This window comes from Oncorhynchus clarkii, chromosome 7 (assembly GCF_045791955.1).
Source record: "Oncorhynchus clarkii lewisi isolate Uvic-CL-2024 chromosome 7, UVic_Ocla_1.0, whole genome shotgun sequence".
In the NCBI taxonomy this organism is placed as follows: domain Eukaryota; kingdom Metazoa; phylum Chordata; class Actinopteri; order Salmoniformes; family Salmonidae; genus Oncorhynchus; species Oncorhynchus clarkii.
In genome coordinates, this window is record NC_092153.1 from 56,477,455 (window position 1) to 56,500,317 (window position 22,863).

Here is a 22,863-nt window from a genome sequence, read left to right on the forward strand (position 1 = left end):
CATATGGGCCTTTTCAAGTAGGCCCATACGAAATGCAGCTAAACTCTGAACACAGCAGCACATAATCTTTACACAAGCGCAATCATAAGTAATATCAATGTATTTCATTATGATCTGACCAATGGACTGGCCATGATTATACCAGTCAAATTCAATTAGCAAATTCAAATTAAGGGGAGTAGAAAACTGGGATGTGACTTCCATACAATGCAAATGCATGTGAATAATTCTCTGCATCCTTTTAAACACAAATAAAAAGCACTTAGAACCCAACAGCAGCAGCAGCTGTAGACTCACAGCATTGAGAAGCATTGCCTTCCATAGACACTGGAGTGGAGATGATTTGGTAGTGCAATGAGAAGCATTGCCTTCCATGGTTTCCATGTCATCGTCTCCCATAGACACTGAAGTGGAGATGATTTGGTAGTGCAATGAGAAGCATTGCCTTCCATGGTTTCCATGTCATCGTCTCCCATAGACACTGAAGTGGAGATGATTTGGTAGAGCATTGAGAAGCATTGCCTTCCATGGTTTCCATGTCATCGTCTCCCATAGACACTGGAGTGGAGATGATTTGGTAGAGCATTGAGAAGCATTGCCCTCCTTAGACACTGGAGTGGAGATGATTTGGTAGAGCATTGAGAAGCATTGCCTTCCATAGACACTGGAGTGGAGATGATTTGTGCAATGAGGAGTGTATATGAAAACATTCATTAGCCACTTTTCCTCATTTCAGTGAAGATCACTGTGGCAACAGGAGACAAATGCTGCTGTGTTATACCAGTATGATGGTCTGGATGGAATGGCTGCTGATGCCTTAAGCTTGAGGACCTAAGCTAATCAATGTCTCTTTGTCTCAGTTGAAACCATGTGAAAGGACACAGCAACCTCCACACAGAATCCCTTTCCCTTTGTAAATATTGAACAAATACTTCACAAGACAGGTTGATTAAATATCTATGGTGCGTGTGGGTTTGTGCTATAATGATGTGTTTGAATGGAATCAATAAACCAAGAGAGAGGTAACACAACAAAAGCCAAGACAACCGGGGCACTAAGACACAGCAGAGAGAGTGGCTCTGGTCCTATGCCTCTGCCTCACTCTCCAGCTCTGCAGTCACTGTGTGTGAGTGTTGAAGACAGAGGGAGAGAGTGAGCCTGTGTGTGTGTGTATGTGTGCATGCGCGGTTTACATCAGCAAGAGGAGGGAGACACCATTTACTCTGTCTCTTTTTTTCTCTTTCATCTCCATAAATCTATCACTCTGAAAACAGATACAGCCATCCAGAAAATAACAGAAGGAAGAGGCAAAGGCAGAGGAGGGGAAGTGGAGCATTCTGATAAAGAAGGGGAGTGCCTCAACATCAGTCAGCATCATACACAATACATGCTGCTGACTGATGTCTACCATGCAGCCCAGAACTGGGAACTAACCAGCCAGCTTTACATTCTCAAAAGCAGGACAGACAGCAGGCTACAGCATCACAAAACCTGCCCAAAACCAGGTACATTATGCATCTCTGTATGTCTCTTTCTGTCTCTATGTCTCTCTCTGACTCTCTGTCTCCCTCCGTGTCTCTTTCTGTCTCTGTCAGTCTCCCTCTTTGTCTCTCTCCCTGTAAATATATATCGCTACGTCTCTCTCGGTCTCCCTCTCTGTCTTTGTCTGTCTCTCTCTATGTCTTTCTTTGTCTCTCTCCCTATAAGTATAGATCTCTATGTCTCTGTCTCTGTCTCTGTCTCTTCCTGTCTTTTTATTTGTAGTTCTCTCTAATCCTCCTTGCATGTAGAATACATGATGTGATCAAGTCTTGTAACATGGTGTTGTTAACATGGTGTTGTTACATGGGGTTATTAACATGGGGTTGTTATGTAATGTTGGGCATGGGGTTGGTCCCTGTAGACTGTGAATGTAATTGATTTGTTCTGATTGATGGGTGAAAGACTGGGTGCTGAGACGGGAGATAGGGACAGTCACAGTGACCTGTGGATAGCTTTCAATTTGGATGAAAGAAGCAGGAGGGGCAGGGTGGAATGGAAGTATGTGTTGTGTGTGTTAAGGGGCTGCATGGGGGCATAAGTGCAGTCAGAGAAGAGTTGGTGTGGGAGACTAATGAGGCTAGAATTGGTGTCTAATAGGTTAGCATAGTGGCTAACCCGGTACAGGCAGAGGCAAATCCACAATGACTAGGCCATGCAGATCTAATGGCATTATCTTACGCCCCTTTTCTTTTCAAGGAGGTGTTGGCGTTTGCTGTGGCTCACGAGCAGACATACAGGCTTATACTGAATGTGATATTGTTGACAAAAGAGAATCACAGAGTCTGGAAGAAAAGCAATGCTAACATACTGCTCATTGTATTGGAGCGGGGGATGAGGAAGATGGGACGGAAGAGGATGAAGAGGAAAAAGGGCAGGAATACATAGGATAGAGTGTAATTCTAAATACATTTATTCAGTGTTGCGTACTCTTAAAATGCATAATGTGCATATTGGGACAGCTGAGAAACAGCATCACAAATGGAAACACATGAGCTCCTGTGCCAGCTCCTGTGCCCTGGTTTCGGGGTAGGTCCCCCCCCGAAACCGGGGGCGGACCTACCTAAACTTGTCTAATGGAAACTCTAGTTTTTGTTGCAAAACAGAACATTTTGCAGCTGTTTGGATTAAAGATAACACCCCAGGTTTTAGTAGCAGGTTTCACAGCTGAGGGCTGTGTTTGTGGCTAAGGTTGACTGAGAGTGTGCTTGAGTTGAGTCTGAGAGGATTCATGTGTTTTCACATGCAAAAGTGACTGCTTTTGATAAAAACCCTTTACCTGCCTTCCAAATGAAAATTGAAAATATATTTAATGGGAAAGAGATGTTGTATGTTTCCGAACGATGCATCCTGCTGCTTTTTTGACAACATGACGAGCAGCGCGGATTACTGTTCGATTTGAGAACGCCGCTCCTTCGTCAGTGCTTTGCCCATTCACGTCACGGGCCATAGCCTGGTGCACCGCGGTTCAGCTTAATCAAACTGCAGTAGCTAATGTCCTTCATCCTGCTTCTCTCTGTTCCTAGGAAAAGGCCTGCATTGCTGAGGAGGTTGAGGGGAGTTGACTTTTCAAAGGGTGACGCAGGATCTCACCCCCTGTCTATAGAGCTGCTGCTGTCTGACCTCCTCCCAGACTGGGCCTCTGGTTCCTGGCCCCGCCCCAGGCTGTGAAGGATGGGTGATGGGCCTGTGATTGACACCCCCCGCCCGCCTTGTCCCGCCATTCGATGGAGCCATTGTGGAACTCCTCCCTCCCCTTCCCACTGTCCATGCCCAACACCTCGTCCTATGAGTCACCCGAGAGCGGAGCTCTGTCCCAGTCAATAGCGCTACTCACCATGCTGCTCATGGACCTGCTGGCCGTGGTGGGCAACGGGGCCATAATGGCTGTCATCGCCAAGGCCCCACAGCTACGTAAGTTTGCCTTTGTCTTCCACCTGTGCCTGGTGGACCTGCTGGCGGCCCTGGTTCTGATGCCCCTGGGCATGCTCTCAGGCCGGGCCTTCTTTGGCGAGGCCCTGTGTCGGAGCTACCTCTTCCTCAGCGTGTGCCTGGTCAGCGCCGCCATCCTCTCCATCTCAGCCATCAACGTGGAGCGCTACTACTACATCATCCACCCCATGCGCTACGAGGTGAAGATGACCCTGGGCCTGGTGGCCTCAGTGCTGGTGGGGATATGGGTCAAAGCTTTGTCCATGTCCTTCCTGCCGCTGCTGGCCTGGGCCTTACAGGGCGAAAGGACTTCTCTTCTGGAGGGTGCTGGAGTTGGGGGAGGGGGTGGAGGTGTACCCTCACCCTCTGCTGCTCAGGGTCACAGGCGATGCTCCTTGCACTGGACAGGGGGCGGGTCAAACCGTGTTGCCTTCATGGTCCTGTTCACGCTGGTGTACTTCCTGTGTCCACTGATGGTCATCCTGGTAGTGTACTGCAGCATGTTCAAGGTGGCGCGAGTGGCAGCCATGCACCATGGGCCCCTGCCGACCTGGATGGACACGCCACGCCGGCATCGCTCTGAGTCGCTCAGCAGCCGCTCCACCATGGTGACCAGCTCGGGGACAGGGGCGGGGCGCGACACTCCTCACCGCGCCTTCGGAGGGGGTAAGGCGGCAGCGGTGTTAGCAGCAGTGGGAGGACAGTTCCTGTGCTGTTGGCTGCCCTACTTCTCCTTTCACCTGTACTCAGCTCTGGCCTCTAGCCCTCCAGCCACGCTGGTCCCCCTGGAGGAGGTCGTCACCTGGATCGGCTACTTTTGCTTCACCTCCAACCCCTTCTTCTACGGCTGTCTGAACCGACAGATCCGAGAGGAGCTGGGCAAGCATGTGCCTTGCCTGTTTCGCCAGGCAACGGGAGAGGAGGACCGACTGCCCAGCCGTGAGGGATCCATACAGGAGAATTTCCTGCAGTTTCTCCAGGGCACTGGCTGCAACCTGGATCCCCAGGACTCCCACAGCACCTCCAGCCCCAAGGGAGAGGCCTGCCGGCCCCTGGTCCAGCCCCCACAGCCTATACCCATTGACTTCCGCATCCCAGGACAGATTGCAGAGGAGACCTCAGAGTTCCTTGAGCATCACCAGATCAAAAACAACCATATCATATCGGACAGTTAGGTTATGGATTTATTTTATGTAAAAAATCAACACAAAAAGTTACCAGGATAACAATTACCACAGTAACATAACCACACTGGTATACAGTACGTCACGAAGTATTAACATAAAGCATTTTATTCTTAACAATCAAAAGCTGTGCAATGGGAATTGCATTTTGCAGCTTCACTTTCCATTCTGTAAAGGATGCAATGCTATGGAATTTATATTATTTGTATCATGTTCCTATTAGAGTATACAACAAATAATTTGCTGTGGATTGTGGCATTTTGGGGAGAAAGACAAATGGCACAACTGTAGCTGCAGTGTATCTGACAGGTTAATATGGTCAGTGATGCCGATATTGGGGTTGTTTGTGAGGGAATTCGTTTTAGAGATTTAATTCTTTACTTTTTTTTACTTCACAATGCATTGATAGTGTCAGTACGTTATTAATACAGATGTATTATCTATTCTGAGATGTTCCTTTTTGGATTTCAAACCAAACAAGCCCTTGAGCAAAGGGGATGTTAGAGTCTGTCAGCCGTCTTTCTTTCGTTAAGCCTACTTTAAACTATATCAGGTTTTATGACTTTCAGAAGTCATCATTGAGCCAAACACTTGTCCAATATCTGATACTGGTAGATCAATTACTTTTGAAGAATTGATGTATGGCAGCTTATTTACATAAGCTGTTGAATATAGAAACCAATATTGGAGTGCAGGAAGACATGCCTGAAAATATATAAGTATTCCTGACCCCTTCACCTCTGTAAAATATAATTAAACGGATGCATAGTAGACAGTGAGCGAATGGTCACAATATAACTACGATAAAGATACTGAAAGTTGGGACTTTTAGAGATGATGAATGAGCTACAGTACTTTAATTGTGCCCTGGTTGTGAGGTTGAGGCACGGAGGAAGTAAGAAGCACCTGTTGTTGATAGGTAAACCTCTGGGCAGATACACCCTCTCTCTGGTGCTTTTCCTGAACACATCATCTGTGTTTTCCCATAAGCAGGCCAGGTTTATTGTGACCACAGTTAGGATGTAGGCAATCTTTTCCTTACTAATCCTGAACTACTTAAAAGTACATTTATTTTCATCTATCTACCGTTTAGATAGTACCAGTGCCCCTCAAATTGACATGGGCAGGTGTTCAATACATTGGCAGATGTTCAGTTATTTAAAGGCAGGAGTATTTTTGTTAATTGATGCACTACATTACATTTCTATACAATTTGATTTTTACATTTGCTGTTTTACAAATGTAGCTGTGTTTTATGTTAGATAAAACCTGACAGATTATTAGGTATTATTGATTACTGTATCTTTTGCGATTAATTAACTAAATACAATGGTGTTTTCATATGGAATACAGTAACTGTCTTTTCAATGTGTGTTGATTAGCTGTGGAGCAGCGGGTTGGAGAATGTAATAAACCAATTATATTTTACAGTGCAGCTCCTCAGAGTTCTCTACCTCAGTTACAATATTGACTTAATTTGCAGGTCCAGCACACAATGTACACATAGAAAAGATATGGTGTAAGTCATGCCACATGTTTTTAACTCTATGCTCCCTGGGTTGCTTTCCTTCTGCAGCTGGACAAGGACAGACTGACCAAAGCTGTCCTCGTGGCTTTGTCTGAGAGACTTGATACAACGCCTTCACGTCTGCTATCTCTGGTGTCACATTGTGAGGGGATTTAGAATGGTTTGAGCTGTCCAAAACAGTACTGGCCAATTTGAGGTATCAGCCTTGTTAAAACATATATGGTTTATGCAAGAGTACAGAATAAAAGTTATTTATTTAGTTTCTGGCTTCTTAATCGTTTATTGATTGGTTTAACAAATATGAATGAATGAATGAAATGTTATTTTTGTGTCAGATTTGCCAATTGGCAAGCCATCCCTTATGGAATTAATTGACACATGAACAAACATTACAATATTTCACTATGATAATTAAATGATAATTCTTCTTCCGATGTTCTCTGCATTGTGCATCGCATGAAGTGTGAAAAAAATGTAAGCTAAAAATCAATACATAATAGTAAATAAGGTTATCCAAACAATTGCCATTCAAAGGTTTGGGGTCACTTAGAAATTTCCTTGTTTTTGAAAGAAAAACACATTTTTTTGTCCATTAAAATAACATTGAATTGATCAGAAATACAGCGTAGACATTCTTAATGTTGTAAATGACTATTGTAGCTGGAAATGGCAGATTTTGAATGGAATATCTACATAGGCTTACAGAGGCCCATTATCAGAAACCATCACTCCTGTGTTCCAAATGCAGGTTGTGTCAGCTAATCCAAGTTTATCATTTTAAAAGGCTAATAGATCATTATAAAACCCTTTTGCAATTATGTTAGCACAGCTGAAAACTGTTGTGCTGATTAAAGAAGCAATTAAACTGCCCTTCTTTAGACTAGTTGAGTACATGGAGCATCGACATGTGTGGATTCGATTACAGGCTAAAAATGTACAGAAACAAATAACTTTCTTCTGAAACTCGTCAGTCTATTCTTGTTCTGAGAAATGAAAGCTATTCCATGCGAGAAATTGCAAAGAAACTGAAGATCTCGTACAATGCTCTGTACTACTCCCTTCACAGAACAGCTCAAACTGGCTCTGACCAGAATAGAAAGAGGAGTGGGAGGCCCCGCTGCACAACTGAGCAAGAGGACAAGTACATTAGAATGTCGAGTTTGAGAAACAGATGCCTCACAAGTCCTCAACTGGCAGCTTCATTAAATAGTACCCGCAATACACCAGTCTCAATGTCAACAGTGAAGAGGCAACTCTGAGATGCTGGCCTTCTAGGCAGAGTTGCAATGAAAAAAACATATCTCTGTCCAGTGTCTGTGTTATTTTGCCCATCTTAATCTTTGCTTTTTATTGGCCAGTCTGGGATATACCTTCAATCTCACCTCACAGGGTTCCCAGGCCATGCCCCCAGTTATTGAATCAGTGCAAACTTGTGGACTCCTAAAAAGTAACGTACTGCTCTATTATGGACAAGTTCATTTTTAAAATACCTCTTAGCACCACACACTACTGCTGAATAGTCCAGAACAGGACACACACATGTCTGATACAGTTTGGAATACGTAGCATAACCAGTATTTTTGAGTGTTTTAGTTTTCCTGACTCCCCAAAGCGCTCAAAGCCAACTTGCTGAGTTGGCCAGGGCAGATGTTCCGTATAGAAAGGTAATATGTTAATCAATAAAAATAGCCAAATATTTATAATTGCTAGTAAGCTCAAGAATGTCTTCACAAAAACAAAACTGAAAAACACTTATCTCAGTACCTGGTTTTCTAAAATGCATTATCTGTGTATTTGTCTGGTTGATCATGAGTCTCCATCTTTTACACCAATTGTGTGCACATAATAACATGTTCTGCAGGTCTTGTTCATTTTCTGCCATCAAAATAATATCATCAACATTTCATCATAATATCTTACTCCAATATTTAACTGTTTCATTTATTTAGCCAAATAATTTTTGAACATAGCAAACAAAGTCGGTGATATGCCGTCTTCTTGTTTTACACCTGAGGGTGTGGGAAATCAATCTGTACGATATTCATTATCACGCACACAAGCAAACAATACTTTGTAAAGAGACTGGATTGCGTGATAAAATTTCCCTTCAACCCCTGTCTTTAACAAACTATATGCTAAAAGATCCCTATTTACAAAATCAAAAGCTTTCTGGAAATCAATGAAACGTGCAAAAGTAGGCTTCTCTTCGTGTGATCAATTTCCAATTATTGTACAGACCGAAAATATATGATCTACAGTATGTAGGCTCTGGATTTACGAAAACCATTTTGTTCTTCCACCAGAATGTTTTGATCCTCCAAAAAGGTAATTAGCATATTGTTGAGGATTGATGAATATAATTTATAAATATATTCTGTAAAACTGCTCTACTTTATGTTTGTTTGTGTGCAGGATTGATGTTAACTTTCTTAATGGAGGTTATTTGGGTGGCTCATCTTTATTTCCATTAGCTGCTGGGTGGAGCAGTATTGTAGTTCACTGTATGTGGTTGGTGCCCCTCATTGCTTTGATATACCATTGAAAGAGGGGGAAAGATGCAGTTCAAATACTCTAACCTCGGGGTGACATTTTAACTTCAAAGTCAGAGTCGGTGATCTGACCTTCAGGTAAAAGAAAAGAGAAAAACAGTCACAACAAAGGGCACGATGGACACTTTCACATTTCACTCATTATATTATGAGAGTAGTGGATAGACAGAAAGAGAAGAGAGTGTAGGTGTAGGACAGGGTTTACCAGCTTAGGACAAATAGATACTGTTGAAATAATCAGCAGTGACACAATTTACAGTGTAGGACAATAACATATTATTTTTCAGTTGGAATTCGCTAGAGTAAATGCATTGGGAAACTCCTACCCCTATATTCCAAAAAAATAATTCTGACTCTGTTGAATAAAAGTAATATTATGCATGAAATGCCCTGTTTTATTTTTTACCACGATCTTGTTGCTGACCTAGTACAGTTACTAGCAAAGACCCCTCAGTAAACCAGCCCCCAGCTTCTCCAGGCTCTGCTATTCCCATGGCAACATATAACCACTGACATTTTGTATGATATGTTATGTATTCCTATTTGTTGTGGCTACCATTAGCTGGGCTAGGGTTTAGGAGTTAAGGTTAGGATTAAGGTTAGGGTTAGGGTAAAGTTTTGGAGTTATGTTAAAGGGTTAAAGTGTGTGGAAGGGTTAGCTAACATGTTAAGGGTTAGCTAAGTAGTTGCAAAGTACCTAAAAAGTAGTAAATAGTTGCAAAGTTGCTAAAATGCTAAAGTTGTTCGTGATGCGATTCAAACACGCAACCTGACAGAAATTTTCCATGCGCACAGAACGCTTATTTCTCTCAAATTTTGTAAACAATTTTGTTTACATCCCTGTTAGTGAGCATTTCTCCTTTGCAAAGATAATCCATCCACCTGACAGGTGTGGCATATCAAGAAGCTGATTAAACAGCATACTCATTACACGGGTGAGCCTTGTGCTGGGGACAATAAAAGGTTTTGTCACACAACACAATGCCACAGATGTCTCAAGGTTTGAGGGAGCATGTAATTATCATGCGGACTGCAGGAATGCTCATCAGAGCTGTTGCCAGAGATTTTCATGTTAATTTCTGTACCATAAGCCACCTCCAACTTCATTTTAGAGAATTTGGCGGTACGTCCAACCGGCCTCACAACCGTAGACCATATGAAACTAGCCCAGGGATCGTCTGAGACCAGCCACCCAGACAGCTGATGCAACTGTGGGTTTTCACCACTAAAGAATTTCTGTACAAACTGTCAGAAACCATCTCAGGGAAGCTCATCTGGGTGCTTGTCATCCTCACCATGGTCTTGACCTAACTGCAGTTTGGCATGGTAACTGACTTCAGTGGGCAAATGCTCACCTTCGATGGCGATTGGCACGCTGGAGAAGTGTGCTCTTCACGGATGAATCCCAGTTTCAACTGTACTGGGCAGATGGCAGACCACGTGTATGGCATTGTGTGGGCGAGTGGTTTGCTGATGTCAACGTTGTGAACAGAGAGCCCCGTGGTGGTTGTGGGCAGGCATAAGCTATGGACAACAAACACAATTGCATTTTATCAATGGCAATTTGAATGCACAGAGATAACATGACGAGATCCGGAGGCCCATTTTCGTTCCATTCATCTGCCGCAATTACCTCATATTTCAGCAATCTGTACACAATTCCTGGAAACTGAAAATATCACAGTTCTTCCGTGGCCTGCATACTCACCAGACATGTCACCCATTGAGCATGTTTGGGATGCTATGGATCTACGTGTACGACAGTGTGTTCCAGTTCCCGCCAATATCCAGCAACATCGCACAGCCATTGAAGAGGAGTGGGACAACATTCCACAGGCCACAATCAACAACCTGATAAACTCAATGCTGCATCAAACAAACGGTGGTCACATCAGAAACTGATCCACGCCCTTGCCTTTTTTTTTTACCAACAGATGCATATCTACAATATATTCCCAGTCATATTCTCAGTCATGCCTCCAACTGCTCTTAAGTGCAAGTAAAACTAAATGCATGCTCTTCAACCGATCACTGCCTGCACCTGCTCGCCAGTCCAGCATTACTACTCTGGACGGCTCTGACTTAGAATACGTGGACAACTACAAATACCTAGGTGTCTGGTTAGACTGTAAACTCTCCTTCCAGACTCACATTAAGCATCTCCAATCCAAAATTAAATCTAGAATCAGCTTCTTATATCTCAACAAAGCATCCTTCACTCATGCTGCGACACATACCCTTGTAAAACTGACCATCCTACCAATCCTCGACTTCGGTGATGTCATCTATAAAATAGCCTCCAACACTCTACTCAACAAACTGGATGCAGTCTATCACAGTGCCATCCGTTTTGTCACCAAAGCCCCATACACTACCCACCATTGGCTGTACCCTCTCGTTGGTTGGCGCTCGCTTCATACTCATACTTTATTTATCTTGCTCCTTTGCACCCCAGTATCTCTACTTGCACGTTCATCTTCTGCACATCTCCAATTCCAGTGTTTAATTTCTATATTGTAATTACTTCGCCACCATGGCCTATTTATTGCCTTGACTCCCTTATCTTACCTCATGTGCACTCACTGTATATAGACCTTTTGTTTTATTTTGTTCTACTGTATTATTGACTATGTTTTGTTTATTCCATGTGTAACTCTGTGTTGTTGTATGTGTCGAATTACTATGCTTTATCTTGGCCAGGTCGCAGTTGCAAATGAGAACTTGTTCTTAACTAGCCTACCTGGCTAAATAAAGGTGAAATAAAATAAAATAAAAATGTGAAATCCATAAATTAGGGCTTAATTCTTTTTTAAAAATTGACCGATTTCCTTATATGAACCGTAACTCAGTAAAATCTTTGAAACGCTCTCAAACAATCTGGGGACCACCTTTTAGTCTAGCTGCTGTAATTTTCAATGTGTTCGTTTTATGCTTTTTCAGACACCCTGAAAGCTCCTAGTCCTCTTATGCCCGTGGTTGAGAATCATGTAATCAATTACTGATAGATTTAGACTTCATTTCCCATCAGACCCAGCAATTATTTTGCTTGATTACCGCGTCACATGACGATGAGAGTCAACATTTGTTTGCTCATCTCATCTGCAAGCTTGCATAATTGTAGGGCCAGACAATTTAAATTGTTAACAAAAGAGCAGTCAACAGCCAGTAGTATTTAGACGTGTGTGAGTATTTTGAATCAGTTTAGGGTGTTGAGATTTTTTTTCGTGTGTAAACTTTTAACTCACGATATTCAGCAAAAAAAAAAAAAAAAACTTTTCAAGCCAACCCGGAAAGAACTTAAAGCTACAGTTAGCTACTAACTTTGTTTAGCCAAACGGACAATTTATAGCTACCTAACATTAAGTTAATTTGGTAACTAGCTACTTCATTTGTTTCTTCGAATGAATGTTGAATTTTCATGTTCTTCTATTAAAACGTTAAGTATTCGGCTTCCTAGCAAGTTACATGACATATGCATAGTAAAAGCTAACATGTACTAGCTAGCTTGCTGGCCAACGCCTTTTTTTCCCCTTTTTTGCCCCCATTATGCTCGTCGTCGCACAAATGTAGTTTGGAAACGTGTCGTAGTTAACATGGACCAGAATTCTGCGGCAAGCGTTTGACAGACACAACAGTACAACTTTGTAGTTAGAATTAGAATTAGAATGTCATTCCGTCTTTTTTACTGAACGTTTTTTCCATTTGGATAACTTGTCAAACGCCAGGTAGCTTTCCAGCTTTACATTATCATAGTATTTAGGATTTACCTGCTGGGATCAAAATGGGTTGCACACTAAGTGCCGAAGATAAAGCTGCCATGGAGAGGAGTAAAATCATTGATCGGAATCTGAGAGAATCTGGCGAAAAGGCTTCAAGTGAAGTCAAATTGTTGCTTCTAGGTGAGTGTTCCTATGTGACTGACATTGGCAGGGTCTGAAGTCTAATTGATTACTTTTATGTAGGGCTCATGACTGAATGATCATGACAACTTTCATTTGAGCTTTCATGCTCATGGTGTAGCCTAATTGTTTCCGCTAGATTCTCAGACCAGGTGTAAAGGCCCCAAAGCAGTAGGGTGGGGGGGTGTAGAACTTAAACAGATGGATTCTGCTGGTTCTGAGCACTGACTGTGCGTGATTGTTTTTATATCTTTACACGTTTAGTGGAGCTAAGAGTTGAAACTTTCTACCTGATCTTATGGCTTCTCTCTTTACCACTAAACTTTTCACTTCAAGGTGCTGGGGAGTCTGGGAAGAGCACCGTTGTAAAGCAGATGAAGTGAGTACATATTTCAACAGTTTTGTGCACACCCCAAAAACAGCTTTTTACTGATTAGGAACACTTATGAAGGGATTAATCATTTAGGAGCCATTGAGATGTTATCTAGATTAGATGTTGACCACAAGCACCAGTAAGATGTGCGTGATAACCTTCTCTTCCTGCACCCAGAATCATCCATGAGGATGGCTACACACAGGAGGAGTGTAGCCAGTACAGGGTTGTGGTTTACAGCAACACCATCCAGTCCATCATCGCCATCATCAGAGCCATGGGCAGGCTCGCCATTGACTTTGGGGACACAGCAAGATCAGTGAGTCAGCTTGAAGATTCTCTTACATTCCAGTGGTTTTAGAACAGTGTATGTAGTTTACTACTGCTTTTTCCCCATTTGTAAAATACCACAGTAAGTGTTGTTTCTCTTTGTTATGACTACAAGGAAGTATGAACTTTACAAGAACAGTGTACAGAATGATCCACCGGCTGCAGAGACATTCCATTCCAACATGGATGGTCAGCATGTGAAGTAAATCACTTGAAAGCTGATTCTGTACCTAACATGTTGATTTGAGTGACATTTTTCTGTTGTCATACTGTTCCCACAAGGATGAGATCTGTCAGAAGTAGTTTCTTTTTGGTAACTGTTTGCTTGGCTCCAGGATGATGCCCGCCAGCTCTTTACCTTGGCCAGCTCAGCAGAGGAAGGGGTCATGACCCCTGAACTGGCTGGGGTCATCAAGAGGTTATGGCAGGATGGAGGGGTCCAGATCTGCTTTGGCAGGTCCAGAGAGTACCAGCTCAACGACTCAGCCTCATAGTAAGAGCATTACAAATATCTGCTGTAAAACTGTGTGAATCAAGTATTAAAATGACCAGAGAACCATAGTGAATGATAGGAGGGATATCGTCTTGCACACTTGGCCATCCTCTTTGAAGAGGTAGTTTCAAATGATTTCGGAAGATGTGCAGGGACTGTCTGAACTTCAGGGGGAAGCCGTTGCCAGGACATAAGCGCTTGGACTGGGCTGAACTGGAGCTGACCCCTGTAGCGGTTGGAGGGCCAAGAGACCAGAGGTGGCAGAATGGAAGTGCTCAGGTTGAGGTGTAGGGTTTGCGCATAGCCTGAAGGAGGGAGGGGGTGTTAGTCACAATGGGTCAGGCCATAGGCCAAGTGTAACAGTAAAAGAAGAGGATTAATGTTATGAAATATGTTTAATTCTTTTTTTTTTATCATGGACCAGGAAAAAGTCCCCTGTTGCTAGATAAGTTGGCTAGGTACGAATTATTTCCCTGAAACTGACTCCTAGTTTGAGACATGTCTGACTCCTCTGATACCAGTGAGGACATGAAAGGAGGAACCCTGTGATAGACTGCTGCTGTTGCATCACACTGCTGAAACAATAGAAACGGGAAGTTCCGTCCCTAAAGGCAGAAACAGGTTGCCGTTAGTGCCGGGACAATACCATTATCGCAATATTCTTTCCATGGCAAAAATGAAAACCGGAAGCAGACAACTCTTTGGTCCTTTAAAAACCTACTGTATACTAAATATTTTGTGCTATTGCTTGGAAAATAAATAAATGTGACTCTGGATGACAACATGTTTGTTTCCAACATAAATCCGCTTAGTGTTTTGTTTCCTTGCCATGATACTAACGAGTATCACAATACTGGTATGGTCCCGGCCCTAGTTGCCGTCACTTAGTTTATTTAGGAAAAACGGGAGATTTCAGGACTCGAGGCAAACGAGACAGACTATATGATTACAAGTTCTCTGAGTTGTTTTAGGAATCATTTCTTTGTTTGTTTTATATTCCTCCATATTGGCTTTATTTGTTCACTTGCATTGTTGTTCGAATCCATAGTTGATTCAAAATCAGAACTTCCCATTTGCATGTCTTGGCTCACCAATTTGAAACTGTATTATCCAACAATTGGCAAGTAGTAGTGTTTTTAAGTAACTTTTTACATTAAGTCAGTCTGCTTTCTCCTCAGTTACCTGAATGATTTGGACAGGATATCCCAGCAGAACTATGTGCCCACGCAGCAGGATGTTTTGCGGACAAGAGTCAAGACCACCGGCATCGTGGAGACACACTTCACATTCAAGGACCTCTACTTCAAGTCAGTAACCTGTTAACACAGCACTCTGCACTGACACTAATAATCACTGAGGCACTTTGTCCCTGCAGATAATGATGTAATGTAGAAAAGCCCAAAACTATTTGTACATCACCGTAGTGACCACATCATACTGTATGAATGTTTCACTGCCTTTCATACCCTTTTTTTTATGTCCTATTTTTCTCACTTCCTCATGTCTCTGTCTGACTCGTCCTGGCTGCAGGATGTTTGATGTGGGTGGTCAGAGGTCAGAGAGGAAGAAGTGGATCCACTGCTTTGAGGGAGTCACAGCCATCATCTTCTGTGTGGCGCTGAGTGACTATGACCTGGTGCTGGCTGAGGATGAGGAGATGGTGAGTGGGACAGGGCATCAACTCTAGATCTATAGTCATGTGGTATTTACAAGGTTGTGCAGTATAAAATGTACAGTACCAGTCAAAAGTTTGTACACCTAATTCCAGGATTTTTCTTTATTTTTACTATTTTCTACATTGTAGAACAAGTGAAGACATCATCAAAACTATGAAATAACACATGGAATCATGTAGTAACCGAAAGTGTTTAGAAGTTGCTTTGCAAGGAAGACCCAGAGTTATCTCTGCTGCAGAGGATAAGTTCACTACAGTTAACTGCACCTCAGATTGCAGCCCAAATAAGTTCTTCACAGAGTTCAAGTAACAGACACATTTCAACATCAACTGTTCAGAGGAGACTGTGAATCATGCCTTAGTGGTTGAATTGCTGCAAAGAAACACAACTAAAGGACACCAATAAGAAGACTTGCTTGGGCCAAGAAACACGAGCAATGGACATTAGACAGGTGGAAATCTGTCCTTTGGTCTGATGAGTCCAAATTTGAGATTTTTGGTTCCAACCGCCGTGCCTTTGTAAGATGCAGAGTAGGTAAATGGATGATCTTCGCATGTGTGGTTACCACGTGAAGCATGGAGGAGGTGTGAAGATGTGGGGTTGCTTTGCTGGTGACACTGTCTGTGATTTATTTAGAATTCAAGGCACACTTAACCAGCATGGCCACCACAGCATTCTGCAGCGATACGCCATCCCATGTGGTTTGGGCTTAGTGGGACGATTTGATTTTCAACAGGTCAATGACCCAAAACACACCTCCAGGCTGTGTAAGGGCTATTTGACCAAGAAGGAGAGTGATGGAGTGCGGCATCAGATGACCTGGCCTCCACAATTACCCGACCTCCACCCAATTGAGATGATTTGGGATGAGTTGGACCGCAGAGTGAAGGAAAAGCAGCCAACAAGTGCTCAGCATATGTGGGAACTCCTTCAAGACTGTTGGAAAAGCATTCCAGGTGAAGCTGGTTGACAGAATGCAAAGAGTGTGCAAAGCTGTCAAAGGTTCTACTTTTTCTACTTAGAAGAATCTCAAATATAAAATATATTTTTGTTTTGGTTACTACATGATTCCATATGTGTTATTTCGTGTTTTGATGTCTTCACTGTTATTCTACAATGTAGAAAATCCTTGAATGAGTAGGTGTGTCCAAACTTTTGACTGGTACTGTATATCAAGTCTTATCAAAAGAGATTGCATAACAGTTTCACCCACACACAGACCCTGACACTGCTCATCTCTCCATAGAACCGTATGCATGAGAGCATGAAGCTATTTGACTCCATCTGTAACAACAAGTGGTTCACGGGCACCTCAGTCATCCTCTTTCTCAACAAGAAGGATCTGTTTGAGGACAAGATCCAGAAGAGCCCGCTCACTATCTGCTACCCAGAGTACTCAGGTACATCAGTGGAGAGTAGCTGTACATAGTGGGTTCTTGTTTGAGATGTCTGAGTAATGAGTAATACCTCTATTTTGAAATATTAGCTTGTGCAATATGGGAGGAGCCTCAGGGACACACTTTGGCAAAGCAGGAAATTAAAGTTTAGCAAGTGTTTGTCCATAATAGGAAATTACTAGTTTGCCCAAAGCGGTGTATTGAGTTATACTTATTTTGCATGTCCTTTGAGAATAAGTGCATAAATGAGAATACATTCTCTTCCACTACTCTAGGTCCAAACACATACAAAGAGGCGTCAACCTACATTCAGTGTCAGTTTGAAGACTTGAACAAGCGGAAGGATACAAAGGAGATCTACACCCATTTCACTTGTGCTACTGACACTAAGAACGTGCAGTTTGTCTTTGACGCTGTCACTGATGTCATTATCAAAGCCAGCCTGAAGGAGGTTGGCTTGTACTGAGACTCCTGCAACATCTGCCTGTCATCATAGGGGCGGGAGTGTGTTGGAATCCTCTCGCGCATTTACAAGTGGGAATTGCTCATTGCCTTTGACAGTCCACATCTATGATTGGCTATTGGAAAGGTTCATTGTTTGAACTGCAGAAGTACGCTGCAGAGTACATGGGGGTTGTTAGACCATATACTGTTGCCATAATGTATGATGAATCCTTGGATATTTCAAGACAAGATTACATAGGCCACTTATGTGCTTTTGCTTTTCTATACTTTTGTTGTGGATTCATGGCTATGGACTTACTTTTTAAGTTGTGAGTGTTGTATTTCTCATTTTTGAATGTTATTGCCAAATTTCTGTCAAACCTTTTCAAACATCTGCACTTAGGCTTTCAGCGTTCACTTTAAAGGGTTAAAAGGTATTAATTATGTTGTAAATGTTGAATAGGATATCAACTATTATGCATTTTCTGAGTTTTGATAACTCTTTATAACTGTCTTTATAACTAAGTCTTTCTTACAGTATAAATGGTCATGGCCTTGTCCACTAGTGTTAAGTATTTTTAATTATCTCTTGGTAATGTTAATATGCTGAATTCTTGTTTTCATTCATCACTATTCAGATCGTTACATAACACTTAAAGTAGTTTACTGGCTGTAAACAAACTGTAAGAGATTAATTTTCAGATGATATCACTTGATGTTTTAAACCACTTTTAAAGAATAAGCTTTTGTAATGGTTGCCTTGACTTGGATTATGTTGCCTATTTTCTTTGGATTATCTTTGTATATAACTATTTGTATAAAGATTATGGCCTATTTGTATAAAGATTATGGCCTTTCACTTAGTGGCCTTATTAGAAACTAAGTATTTGCCATTGAAATGCTCCTTTTTATGTTAATCACATTGCCATTTGGACATTTAACATGAATGTTCCTTTGATTAAATTGAATGTGGGCCAAACTTGTCTGATTACTCAATAGTAATTATAAGATTGTAAAAAAGTTATACCGTTGATTCTCATACAGTGGGTTCAGAAACTATTCAGACCCCTTGACTTTTCAACATTTTACGTTACAGCCTTGTTCTAAAATTGATAGTTCTTCCCCCTCAATCTACACACAATACACCACAATGACAAAGCAAAACAGGTTCTTAGATTTTTTTTGTGCAAATTTATACAAAAATGTAAATTTAAAGTATTCAGACCCTCAGTGCTTTGTTGAAGCACCTTTGGCAACGATTACTGCTTAAGTCTTCTTTGGTATGACACTACTAGCTTGACACTTGTATTTGGGCAGTTTCTCTCATACTTCTCTGCAGATCCTCTCAATCTCTCAGGTTGGGTGGGGAACATTGCTGCACAGCTATTTTCAGTGCTCTCCAGAGATGTTCAAGTCCAGACTCTGGCTGAGCCACTCAAGGACATTCAGAGACTTGTCCCGAAGCCACTCCTGTTTTGTCTTGGCTGTGTGCTTAGGGTCATTGTCCTGTTGGAAGGTAAAACTTTGCCCCAGTCTGGTCCTGAGTACTCTGGAGCAGGTTTTCATCGACAACCTTTTAAATGAACATAAAGAGACCTAGTTGTTACAACAAGAAAATAGTTTCAAGTGTTTTGTTCAAATACTCGTGGATTCTACTAATAAAAGAATGGACGACCTGACCAGAGAGGTCCAGGACCTGAAGAACAGTTTGCAGTTCTCCCAGTGTCAGCTCGACAAGTTGAAACAGAACGGCAAGATGACATCAGTTCTGTCTGAATCCATGATAACAATGAGAGATCTCGAGGGGCAATCAAGGTGAAACAACATGGTTGTGGATGGAATTGCAGAATCTCCACGAGACCTGAATTGAGTCTGAGGACAAAGTGAGTGAAATTATCTCAGAAAATGTTTTATTTATTTTACTAGCAATGTCAGTTAAGAACAAATTCTTATTTTCAATGACGGCCTATGCTAACTGGTTAACTGCCTTGTTCAGCGGCAGAGCAACAGATTTTTCCCTTGTCGGCTCAGGGATTTGATCTTGCAACCTTTTGGTTACTAGTCCAACACTCTAACCACTAGGCTACCTGCTGCCCCAAATTGAAGATGGACCACAGGAAGATTGAGGTAGAGTGCGCCCACAGGACTGGAAAACCCACCACCGGCCTAGATGATAGGCCCAAGCCGATAGTGGTCAAGTTCCTGAGGTTCAAGGGCATAGTAGCTGTTCTGGAAAGAGCCAAGAACTTGAGAGGAACGTATATCTTCCTCAACGAGGACTATCCTGAAGCTGTGCGCCAGAAGAGGAAAGACTGATCCCAGCCATGAAAGCTGCCAGAGCACGTGGGGACATTGCGTACATCCGCTACGACAGGCTCATTGTCCACCCTCCCTCCCAGAAGCCTGGAAGGGATGAGAGAGCCAAGCCTATGGGTTCATAGCCTCAACTCCGCAGCACGCATGCACGCACACACACACACATACATACACACACACACACCAATTGATTAATGGACTGCTGAATTTTTTTTTTTCTCTTGCTTTGTCTGCTCTTTTCAATATTATGTCTATCTCTGATAAGCTACCCAGGAAAGGGCTGAAAGTAGCCCATATTAATATATGTAGCCTTAGAAATAAGGTTAATGAAATCAATAACTTGCTAACATCAGATAACATTCATACAGTGCATTGCGAAAGTATTCGGCCCCCTTGAACTTTGCGACCTTTTGCCACATTTCAGGCTTCAAACATAAAGATATAAAACTGTATTTTTTTGTGAAGAATCAACAACAAGTGGGACACAATCATGAAGTGGAACGACATTTATTGGATATTTCAAACTTTTTTAACAAATCAAAAACTGAAAGATTGGGCGTGCAAAATTATTCAGCCTCCTTACTTTCAGTGCAGCAAACTCTCTCCAGAAATTCAGTGAGGATCTCTGAATGATCCAATGTTGACCTAAATGACTAATGATGATAAATACAATCCACCTGTGTGTAATCAAGTCTCCGTATAAATGCACCTGCACTGTGATAGTCTCAGAGGTCCGTTAAAAGCGCAGAGAGCATCATGAAGAACAAGGAACACACCAGGCAGGTCCGAGATACTGTTGTGAAGAAGTTTAAAGCCGGATTTGGATACAAAAAGATTTCCCAAGCTTTAAACATCCCAAGGAGCACTGTGCAAGCGATAATATTGAAATGGAAGGAGTATCAGACCACTGCAAATCTACCAAGACCTGGCCGTCCCTCTAAACTTTCAGCTCATACAAGGAGAAGACTGATCAGAGATGCAGCCAAGAGGCCCATGATCACTCTGGATGAACTGCAGAGATCTACAGCTGAGGTGGGAGACTCTGTCCATAGGACAACAATCAGTCGTGTATTGCACAAATCTGGCCTTTATGGAAGAGTGGCAAGAAGAAAGCCATTTCTTAAAGATATCCATAAAAAGTGTTGTTTAAAGTTTGCCACAAGCCACCTGGGAGACACACCAAACATGTGGAAGAAGGTGCTCTGGTCAGATGCAACAATTGCAACAATGCAAAACGTTATGTTTGGCGTAAAAGCAACACAGCTCATCACCCTGAACACACCATCTCCACTGTCAAACATGGTGGTGGCAGCATCATGGTTTGGGCCTGCTTTTCTTCAGCAGGGACAGGGAAGATGGTTAAAATTGATGGGAAGATGGATGGAGCCAAATACAGGACCATTCTGGAAGAAAACCTGATGGAGTCTGCAAAAGACCTGAGACTGGGACGGAGATTTGTCTTCCAACAAGACAATGATCCAAAACATAAAACAAAATCTACAATGGAATGGTTCAATAAATGGTTCAATAAACATATCCAGGTGTTAGAATGGCCAAGTCAAAGTCCAGACCTGAATCCAATTGAAATCTGTGGAAAGAACTGAAAACTGCTGTTCACAAATGCTCTCCATCCAACCTCACTGAGCTCGAGCTGTTTTGCAAGGAGGAATGGGAAAAAATGTCAGTCTCTCGATGTGCAAAACTGATAGAGACATACCCCAAGCGACTTACAGCTGTAATCGCAGCAAAAGGTGGCGCTACAAAGTATTAACTGAAGGGGGCTGAATAATTTTGCACGCCCAATTTTCTGTTTTTGATTTGTTAAAAAAGTTTGAAATATCCAATAAATGTCGTTCCACTTCATGATTGTGTCCCACTTGTTGTTGATTCTTCACAAAAAAATACAGTTTTATATCTTTATGTTTGAAGCCTGAAATGTGGCAAAAGGTCGCAAAGTTCAAGGGGGCCGAATACTTTCGCAAGGCACTGTATGCCTCTATATCACTCGCTCCCTTCAAGATTACAGCCCCAGAAAACATTCCAAAGAAAGACAGTGAAGCACTCCTTTTCCCAGAAAAAAAAACCCACACCCACTTGGTCAGCATGTCATTATACTACACCGATTCAGAAACCCTGTCCCTGTAAAATAAAATGAACTAAACCTGCAATCCACTTTACTGACCTGACATTGTTCCACGTAATGGAAACAGATTATAATGTTAGAATACATTAACTTCCTGTTCAAATTCACTGGTGTTACCTAAACAATCAAACCAAGAATCAATAACAAGAAACTATCACAAAACTTTTACGATTCAACTATTCAGACCTGAATCCCTTACAGCCAAATATAGCCTAGCGCCCCCAACCAACTCTCTCCTCTTCTTACCAGTAGGCAAAAATATAACCCCTACTTAAACAACGGTCTGCCTTACCTCTAGATCTAGTCACGCCTCATCTACTTCTTCTTCCTCCTCTGAATCGGGCTGTGGGCGCCTATTGTTCTTCTCTCCCTTATGTCTACAGTTTCGGTAATGGGGTCCTACTTTGTCACTGTATTTGCAGGGTGTTTTCAGTCCCTGGCGAAATGTCCTGTTTTATCGCAATGAAAACACCACTTCTCTCCGTCTCTGTCATCGCGTTTCTCTGTTTTTCCCCTTCTGTATAAAAACTTTCCTGCTCTTTCCCCAAGAGTGGCGATCAAATATTCTGTTCCTGTCTGTTCTTTCTTACTTTTCTTTTCATTGAAGCCTCCTTTAAGCTTATCTACAATTACCCCGATAGTTACTATTAGGTACTGATCTCCTTTCTTTTCTATTCCTCCTCTGAGTCTGTAGGCGCCTGATCTTTTTCTCTCTGTTCTTGCCTTTGACTCCCTCTCCTATCCTTTCTGTCCTTTTTCTTTCTACAGTCTCGGTGATTGTGGCCCACCTTATCGCAGTGCATGCATGGTTCCTCACACTCCTTAGCCAAATGTGCTGGCTTGCTACAGTTGTAACATGTAGGTCCCTCTCTGTCTTCTCTCTTCAGAGTTCTTTATCTTTTCTCACCTCCACCCTTCTCTACCTCTATCCACTTTCTCAATAAGGTAGCTAAATCATGTCCTCCTTTCTGTGCCTCTTCCTCTCTCCCTCCCTGAGGACCATCATAAGGGGGAGGGGGTACGGGACGGGCGGCACCTGATGCGGCTGCCTCCGTTTCAT

General features: G+C 42.4%; 2 protein-coding genes across 2 annotated transcripts; both read left to right on the plus strand.

Moving 5' to 3' along the window:
- The first annotated feature begins 3,266 nt into the window (after window positions 1–3,266).
- LOC139414341 (G-protein coupled receptor 61-like) lies at window positions 3,267–4,646 on the plus strand. Its single transcript, XM_071162258.1, has one exon. The coding sequence runs from the start codon at window positions 3,267–3,269 to the stop codon at window positions 4,644–4,646; it is 1,380 nt and encodes a 459-aa protein (XP_071018359.1).
- Window positions 4,647–11,776: 7,130 nt separating this feature from the next.
- LOC139413508 (guanine nucleotide-binding protein G(i) subunit alpha-3-like) lies at window positions 11,777–18,323 on the plus strand. The gene is made up of 8 exons (XM_071160988.1): window positions 11,777–12,631; window positions 12,968–13,010; window positions 13,182–13,323; window positions 13,670–13,827; window positions 15,006–15,134; window positions 15,358–15,487; window positions 16,750–16,903; window positions 17,176–18,323. The coding sequence occupies exons 1-8, from the start codon at window positions 12,514–12,516 to the stop codon at window positions 17,364–17,366; spliced, it is 1,065 nt and encodes a 354-aa protein (XP_071017089.1). The 5' UTR covers window positions 11,777–12,513; the 3' UTR covers window positions 17,367–18,323.
- Window positions 18,324–22,863: the final 4,540 nt, after the last annotated feature.